This window comes from Hakea prostrata, chromosome 10, assembly GCF_041222555.1.
Source record: "Hakea prostrata isolate BN-2017 chromosome 10, UWA_Hpros_2, whole genome shotgun sequence".
NCBI lineage: Eukaryota > Viridiplantae > Streptophyta > Magnoliopsida > Proteales > Proteaceae > Hakea > Hakea prostrata.
The window spans coordinates 10,432,568-10,442,207 of NC_142609.1; the positions used below are offsets into that span (position 1 = coordinate 10,432,568).

Genomic DNA, 9,640 nt, shown 5'->3' on the forward strand with positions numbered 1-9,640 from the left:
TGACACATGTTCAATCGAGAAACAAAATCATATTCTTAAGGAAAATCCCAAAAGTACAGATCCAAATCCTCTCTTTCCTTCATCTGAAACAAGGACTTTATTTCTACATTGGTTACATGTCATGAATCTATCCGTATGAGTTGGGAAATTTCCTCTCGACGTAAGTACAAGATCTAGACTCATAGCTTAGAGTGAGGCATATAACCAATAGAGTTGTAAAGGTGGATCCCATGCCCTCCTTTGACAAGAATCTCAGGCTCCCAGCAGAGGAGGCTGTTATCTTGCATAAGATGAACCCCCACCTTGGGTTCTGAAATACATGGAGAGTTCTTCACTAAAGCTACTGCTTTCCCAAAACTGCAATTTAGTTCTGTGATTATTAGAGTCTTTAATCATTGTTCACACCATTTTTGGCTGCAATGGCCCTGCAGGAATCAGCCAAAAGATACAAACCAACAAACCTTGCCTATGGCTCCATTTTACCCGGTTCTCTTTGATGAGCAGACTCAATTGTCACCATGGTTGATTGGTTTTTGAAGTCCTTCATCTGTGCCTTCTTTTTTTCTGTGAGCAGCTTTTTGGTATTGGGTTCTTCTACATGTTTCCCATATACTCTGCCAGACAGACTAATCCAATATTCCACCAGAAAACAGATAGGTTCTGAGAATTTGATGAGAAATCCAATACTTGGGTTGAAGAGGAATTGCCTTTCGATTTGATTCTTGTATAAACCGAGTAAGAAAGAGGATCCATTGGAACAAAGATTTGATACTCCTGAAGAAGGGGAGAATTCAGAAACTATGGACAATGACGGAGAGATAGCAGAAGAGGGTCCTGATCACCCACAAAAATATCTCAAACATCTATTTGGGTAACAGGGGAATGAAAATTTTATTTTACTTCCCCACAGCTCTAACCAAACAAAGTCTAATATTACCATCCTTGTCTATGACTGAACAACTAGAAGTGCACCATGGAACTGTTCAGGATGACCAAGTTGAAGAATGTAGAAGATTTATCTGATCTCAACAAAAACTGTGATACTAAGGTATGCTGTAGTTTCTTTACATAGAAGTGACATCAGTAGAAATTGAGTTAACAGTTATCGATGGCTTTGTCTTATTCAGGTGGCAGCTACACAACCTATTCCATTTTCCGAGTATTCAGTTATCTTTAAGATACAAGATGGCAAAGTAAGCAATCAAATCCTGTTTGTAAACATTCCACAATTTCCTTATAGAATCTCAGGAAGTTGAAGTTCCACTCAAGGCCTTCTGCTTGTGAATCGTGATGAGATTATTTCAGATTTGCTGGAGTCTCTAGATAACCACTCATGTGTACACGGTAAGAGCCTATGGTATAGAGCTGCATTCTTTACCATCAACCAACATGGCTTCAGTGGAAGCATAAGGAATCACATCATTTTCATCATTCTAACACCCATGTACTCAACAAACGGAGTGGACTATAAGTTAAACCAAAATAGTGGTGTACCCTTGAAGTAAGTGTATCAAGAGGGGTCGAATTTCCAGTCAATCTCTATATGGCTGCAATTACATTGACATTTGACCTTGGTCAGAGCTGCCTGCCTATGTTGCAACAGTGCTAGGGACCCATCATCCTCCTGCTTTGACATGTCCTTCGCTTTTCTTTTGCGGGGCAACTTCCGAGAGATGCTCTTCCATTTTGATTCAAACTCACAAGCTAGAAATGGAGAGACAGAAATAAGAGTCACAACAGATAGTAAAAGCAGCACTGAACTTGGACTTCAATGCTCAAGTCACAACTACACTGAACCATAAAAGGAAGAACTGTGTGTTAAACATGAAACAGGTTCCATTCTCATAACTGTTGAAATGTGTTTGCACTCTAGTTGGAAGATCAAGATCTCATGTAGGTAATAGTTTGTGTCAACTAAGAATCATCCTTATATCAAGTATGAAACAAAATAGGGATTAGATAATGAAGCAGGCCTATATGAAATGCAAATTGTGACATTACTCAGTAGTGACAAGTTTGCTATTTTGGTAGGTGCATCTGTTTGTCGACAAACAAGTTACAACAGCAACTAATTGGATTCTTTTACTGTCAGAAAAGCACATGGCAGGACTATAAGAGGACTAACGATGTAGTTTCATAATTGGAACACAGACAGAGCCACACCTTGAGTTCCCCCCATGGGGAGGGGAGCTGCTCAAAAGAGAGATGTAGTTGTGGCAAGGAGAGTAGGGGCGAGCTGACATAATCCAATGCAGCAGGTCTGGGAACCTCCAAATCAGATAAAGATGCTGAAGTGAGCAGTAGAACTTACAATAGCCGACTTCCCATTCATCATAAATAGCTACACAAGGGGCAGGGTACAGCTTGTGGGATACATGGACAGGGGTGGGAGGATTGAGAGAAATTACAATAGATACATAAGGACAGTAACATAACCAGAATCCTACATTTTGGAGTAGAAGTCAGTATGTGCTCAGATTGCAACCTGAACCAGAATCCCACACATTATAAGATTAATAAGGAAAATATGAATGGCTTGAGAACCAAGGGCAAGAGCGCAACTAAACCGCAATTTATATTAAAAAATAAAAAATCTTGCTGGCATTAGAGTGCCATTGAAATACAATCAACAAAGCACATAGAACAAGACTCTGGCAGAGATTCAAAACCCTTAGTTAAAAATAGGCATACCTACCACAGTACCACAAGAGTGTGCTGCCAATGCGGGGTCTGGCCCTGGGGAGGGTCACAATCTACACAGCCCTTACCCATGTTTTTGCAAAGATGTTGTTCCATAATCACACTCAAACAACCTAATTCCATTTCACCAAGGCCCTCTCATTTTTATTCCCACAGTTAAAGGGTTCTAAACAACTCAACCCAAATGCGCCTTTTCTCAATTAAGTGGGTCAGGCTACATGAATCTTGATTTTCCAAAGCCCTCCACACAGCTATCCTAGGAATCTTCATCCTATCCCTAGACCTGCTGGCTTCTCTAACAATCACAAAGAAGTGAACAAAGACCTTAGAAACCCCATGAAATTGAGAAACTTCCAAAATGACCTTTCATTAAACAACCCCCCCCCCCCCAAACAATCTTTTTTTACCTTGTGAAACTCTACTGACACTTATACCTGAAAATAGACATCGGATACTTTGCAATCCTGTAACCGGATACTTTGCAATCCTGTAACTTGTGAAAGGTTCAATCATTGAATCAACCCAACATAGTGTAGGAAGTGGCAATATCCGTGAAATAAGTAAACTAAAATTTCAGTGATAGGAAGCTTTATCACTCAGGGAACTTCTCATTTCTGTAAACTAATTAGCAAAAATTCACTTATAAGATGCATTGTCTCTCCTCATGGGAATTTCTCATCTTTCCTACCAAAAAAAAAAAGGTCATTACCCAGTGTTTGTCCTGCCAATGCGGAGAACTGGAGGTGTTAGTTCCGAATCACTCCTAAACTATGGCATTTTTGCACAAAGTGGCTGCCTCAAGCAATGGCTCCTTCATCCTGCCTATAATATGCCCAGAAATACTCTAATATCAAATGACCTAGAAGAAGTAGAGTAAAGTGCTTTTCACCCTTAAAACATCAGTTACCAACCACTTCAAACTTCCATGCAGAGATTTTATTTCTTTTCTTTGTTTCATTTATCTGCCTCCAATGTATGTCCTCAAAGTAATGAAGCCTATAGTACATCATGCAGAGTTAAGCTAGAGGGTAGTACCAGAGAGGAAGAGAAGAATCTTCACTCATTATAGAAGACCTATCTCTATTCAAATCAAGTCTTCTTGGGCGATTTTGCAAAGGTATTATAAATTTATACAAGTACAAATAGAAGAGTCACAAATAAAAATTCAAATCAACGTGTTTGATGCTTTAAGATCTTGATCAACTGTCTATAGAAGCCAGAAAAATTTTCCCCAAACATATCAACTAGATTTTTTTTTACTTCCCAGTCTAATAGGTTAGGTAGCAACTATTTCTTGATGTTTGAGAAAAACCACCTAAATCTCAAGTGCCATTGACATCCATTACTTACTAAAAACAAACAAAAAAAACACAAGCTTAGCTTCGGTGTTTGTGATTCTGACTTCTGAGACAAAATAATACCTTGACTTTGGTCCCTAAATCCTCGAATAATGCATGCACAAATCCAAGGTCTTCCAGCACGGGATGCCTTTGCTCCACCTTTAAGCTCTCCATTATGTTGCTTCAGACTACAAAACAATTGCATGGCTTTAGTGGTTTTCTGAAGCATTTAATGAACCATTTGATACAGGAATCCACTTGCAAAGAGAAAGCCAAAATTTTAAGGAGAAATATCAGAATTTGTTCAAAGTAGAAGATTCCTTATGGAGTGCAAACTGTTGAGATTTATGGATCACATGAGTTATTCAATATCCCCATCCCCACCAAGGGGGGAGGAGGGAGTGGAGTTCCTCACTGACCCCTGGATTATTTAGCTCAGATTTAGATAATTAGCTACCATTTCTCTCTAGCTACATACTTAGGAGAAACAAAGGATTTAACAAGGTCTTCATCAACTGCATGCCGAAGATCAATAATCAATTTGGGAAACAATGCATGCAAATCATATTCATGTGAAAAACTTCCTGATGAGTGTTCACAGATTTATGTATGGAGGAAGGTTCCGCTAAAAGCCATGTCAAGGTTCCACAAAACTGCAATGGCAGTTGAGATGGGAAGTAAAATTTAGGCAGTGATCACTGAAAGAACAATGAAAATGACTGCTATAGCTCGATGCAGTGCCACTATCACCTTTCTGCATCATCAGAAGACATGGTTGAAGTTAAGAGGTGCTCGCAACAGACAGTCCTATTTCTTTAAGAGCTTGTCAAACCGCTATAATTTTGTTTAGTTAACCATCTTTTTTTTTTTGAAAACAGCTTTGATTTGTTTCACCTGTGAGAAGTTCTGCCAATTCTTTTCTTACTCATCAAAGCTCATCCTAATCTCTAACAAGATTACCGCCCTAGTGCTGTCATTTGCAGTCGTTCCTTCTTGAATTCCTGCATGGAATATTCTAACTCTGGATTGTATTGAGGTAGTAATACTAATACCACATTGAAATTGGATAATGAGAATGGAATGAAGTTGCCTTATCAACAATTCTTATTGGCAGAACTCCTAAAAAAGGAATAATAACATGGGACAAATTTGTTCTTCTTAACTTCCTGATTGCAGCTCTGGTGAAGAAATACAGGAATATTAATTTCATTCATGCTGATAAAGCATGACTTCTCAGAGCTTATGCCTTCGGCTTCTCCACGTAAGCCCAGTTGGCACCATCCCAAACAGTAATTCCACAATGGGCCTGCCATATGACATGCATTAGTGTTTTTGGTGCGAGCTAGAACAAGCAACCTTTAAGAACTCACGGGTACTTTCAGATTGTGAACTTTATTGCATTATAATCAGACAGAGTCAATCCAAAAGACTCAAATGTATACGGAGACATAAAATCCCACTCTTCACTGATCTGTGATCCTAACATCTACCACCAGAACCATCATTCTCAAGGTTTTTGAGCCCAACCCATCCCAAAAGTAGAGAATCAATTTCTAGATCAACAAGAATTTATGTATCGTTACCTCGAATGCTCACAGCAGCATCCATACCTTATCTCCTGATTATACTTCACTTAATGTCTTTTCTACAGTTAAGTTGTTCCATTTGCATATCATGCTTATCTTACTCACCTAACCAAATCAGCCCAGTGTGCACTCCAGAATCTCAGTATTTGGCCTTTTGTCTTGCATGCATAAGAATATGAGCCACCATAAGAAAAGGTAACTTAAGGAAGAAAATTTCTACCCTATATACTAGAAGATGCACTAATAAGTCAAGTGACATCCAAGTTTAAACAATTAATATTTATATCCGCTTTTTCGTTATTATAGGCTTCAACCGACCAAAATTTGAGCTCATATTGAAGATCAACAGTAAGTATTCTGTTAAAAGTTACAACTTACAAGTGTACCTTGATCAGGCCAATGACCTCAGAGGGAAACACAACCCACTTGGAGTGGTCAGACACTCGAAGTGACCCTCCCTCCAGCGTCCTGATTCCACTATGACACTACAGGAAGTGAGGGTGTTCGATTGTACGAATTACTATCTCACTCCTTCCCAGTAATTCTCTCTGCTCCAAGTTTTGCTGGTTCTCTCTTGGGACATCATCTCTTTCTAAGGATTTAGTGTGGTGTTCTCCATCCGAGACACCTTCCGAGATACTCAAGAAGCAGACCAGCTGATTGTGAAGCTTATAACCAAAACTGTGCCGCTATGTTCATCTCTGTTTCAGGTAACACCATAACGGGTGCTAATTTATCCATGGATTCCAATACGATGGAAGAAACTGGATATTTTGAGTGGTCAACGTATCCTGAATTCGTACATGGTTTGGCTATCAAAACTTGCCAAGAATTCAGTTTAGTAACTTGGATCTCTACCTTTTCCAAATCATAAGACTTCAACTTAAACATCCACGTAGTTTTTTAATATAACCTTCAATCCACCCAAGAAAAAAAAAATTGGGGGCTCATAACGAAGGAATCCTGAACAGAAATGGCTCAAACTAACTTGAAGAACAACAGAAGAAAATTAGAAATTTGGGGATCACAATAACCCAATTGAGTCTATACCTATTGGCGATGTAATGAAACTGCAAGTGATTTGTCTAAAATTCAAATTTCCAATTTCTCCCCTTTGAAGAATCAAACAGAGACTAAAAAATAAAAAATAAAAATCGATAAATTGGGTTTACCGGCGAGAGAAATTGTTGGTGACGCCCACATAAGTCTTGATGGGTGGATTCGTAGAAAGAATGAGATAGACGAGCCATGACGATGATTTTGATATTGGACTTGGATTAGCCTGCGGTTTCTTTGATGAGGAAGACGAAGATGCTGGAGATGATGTTGTAGTCGATTTGGGTGGTTCTAAGAGGTTTTGTTTACGGGAGCGAAACGTTCTCGAGAGCCGTCTCATCACAGGCTGATTTCTGGTGCTTCCTTTCGGTGGTGAGACTTTCGCTTCGCCTCGCCTCAGCTTGGTTGTTGATCCAATTTCAGTTTTGCAGCGAAACGTACAAACAACCGGATTTTGAATAACGAAACTATTGACCGTTGCTCCAAGGAAAAGGGTGATCCGCATAGCACCTCCCCTTTACCGGGTAAACTTAGGAAAAGGATTTGATAATTTTATTGTCACTTCAACGAGAACCGTTGGATCTCCGTACCCTTTATCTATAGCATTTAGAGATTTTTTCTAAATTCTTGAGAAGCAATAGCAAGTAAAGTTGTGGATGATGTATTCCAGTGGTTACAACCAGCAAGTTGAGGGAGGTCTTTGGATCGAGTTAGATCATTTTTTTTTTTTTTTTTCGGCATTACTAAACTTGAATGATGCGCACATCTGCTCCCAACGGTCGAGATTGAAATCTCAATTTGGGCCAGACTTGAATGATGCACATTAAATGCACGGTCGATATTGAAATCTCGATCGAGATTTCGATTTCAACCATCCGTCTCCCATATGGTTAAAAGCAAAACGAACAGTCGAGATTTCAAACTCGATTGTTGGAAGCACAATATTGTGCAATAAATGCACAGCATAAAGTTGAACCTAAGCAACCGACCGTCGAGATTCGACCACGTCATCAAACATATATTTAACGGTCTAGATTAAAAACTTAAAAGGATATTTATATACAAATATGAAATTATTTTTTTTTTTTTTTTCTTTTGCATTTTAAGAGTTTCAAAGTATATAAATTTACCAACTCAACCCTTGGTATGTAGTAGAATGTAAACCCAGTGATAATCTCAACCTTTGGCTACAAAAAAAAAAATCCTAGTTTCTGCACGTTCTACCGATGTTTTGTCACAAATCTTCTTGGAACCAGCATACAGCTCTATTGATTTAGTCAAGTAGATTTAGGGATTTGAGAGAGGACAAGGTGGTCGTGGTTGTGGTGATGCCGGTAATGTTAAGGAAGAGAAAGAGATCTAAGCGGCAGTGTAGAAGAAGAAGAGGTAGGCGAGGAGAATGGACTATTCAATCAGGTAGATTTAGGGATTTGACAGAGGTGGTGGTGGTGTGGAGGTGCCGTCATGTTAGGGAATGAGGAGAAAGGAGATCCGAATGGCAATATAGAAGAAGAAGAGGTAGGCAAGAAGAATCGTTGATTTAGTCGGGTAGATTTAGGAATTTGTTTTGTAAATTTAGAAATTAATAATTTTTTTTTTATAAATAAAAACCCTTTAAATGTAAAAGAATAAAAGTTTATTTATATATATACTCTAGTTAGCTAATTTAACACCAGTGGATGCTTTCTTGAATTAGTGGCGCAATCTATACCTTTAGCTACAAGCAACAGGGCTGCTACAAATAAAAATTCAAATTTTGCATTGATTGTGGGATCCATATCTAAAATTAATAAAAAAATAAAAATAATAATAATTTAGATGTGAACCTTAATGGGCTTGAAAAATAATGTGGGTCCCACTTCTAAAAGGTAATCGAGACTTGTAAAAAGGAAATTGGAAAAACACTTATGAAAACAAAAGGTGATTTTTTTTTTTTTTCTGATAAACAAAACAAAATGTGATTTGCACGGATTCACATCCTCTGTAATTCCGTTTCCTGATTCCCTGTAATTCTGTCATAGGATTGTGTCATGTGGCATTTAAGTAATTCAATGGTTATCCAATTTAAACTAAATTTGAATTTTATTTAAACTCACCCATAAATTTGAATTTTATTTAACCTCTAGTTATTGGGTAACCTTTGAATTACTTAAATGCCACATGTCACAATCCTACAAAGGAACTGCAAGGAATTATAAGGAAATGAATTACAGAGGATGCGGATCCGATTCACACTCTCGAAGTATTTCATTTTAGACTTACTACCTGGTTTTAGAGAAATTGAAAGAGTTCGTGGTTTAGACTTTTTCTTATTTTTTATTTTTTTGGTAATACGTGGTTTAGACTTATTACTTGCATAGATGAGTGGGCGTATATGTGAACCATCATGGGGTATTTTATCTTTTTCGTGATAATCAATAGGGCACCAGTATCCATACACTCATCTAGATTCAATTTAACAATTTGTACGAAATATAATGGTTAAGAAATTTGGTGATGTATCATTTCGGATGAATAAAACAAAAAGAAACATACATGATGGAAAAGTTGAGAAAATAAGGAATAATAAGTATCTATTTTGTAAAATCACTAAAAATAATCAATCATTTTCACAAAGCCTTTGAACCATTGAGATTATCATGTAACACATATACGGAAAAGAGATTTTGTTTGAGAGCAGCGTAATTAATAAGCTGTTCGGTGGAACTAACAATTCAAATTCACAGTTCAGTCCAGATTAAATCTAGACCGTTTAATTATGTGATTTAGTTAAGTTTTAACAATCTGCGTGTGGCTTAATTAATGGTCTAGATTTAATATGAACGAAGTAGTGAATCTAGGCCATCGGTTGTACCAAGCAGTGCATTAATTACGTTGCTCCCAAGCAAAATTCACACAAATGAACTTAGGAATTGTTTGTCTTACCAACCCCATGAAAATGATTCAAAAAATTTACGA

At 37.8% G+C, this 9,640-nt stretch overlaps 1 protein-coding gene across 1 annotated transcript; it reads right to left on the minus strand.

Annotated features, from left to right (window-relative positions):
* Positions 1–904: 904 nt before the first annotated feature.
* Positions 905–7,187, minus strand: LOC149001855 (Excinuclease ABC, C subunit, N-terminal). The gene is made up of 3 exons (XM_089138892.1): positions 6,799–7,187; positions 4,122–4,228; positions 905–1,704 (listed from the first exon to the last, which is right to left on the minus strand). Exons 1-3 carry the CDS (start codon positions 7,185–7,187, stop codon positions 1,511–1,513), a joined length of 690 nt encoding a protein of 229 aa, XP_088995018.1. The 3' UTR covers positions 905–1,510.
* Positions 7,188–9,640: the final 2,453 nt, after the last annotated feature.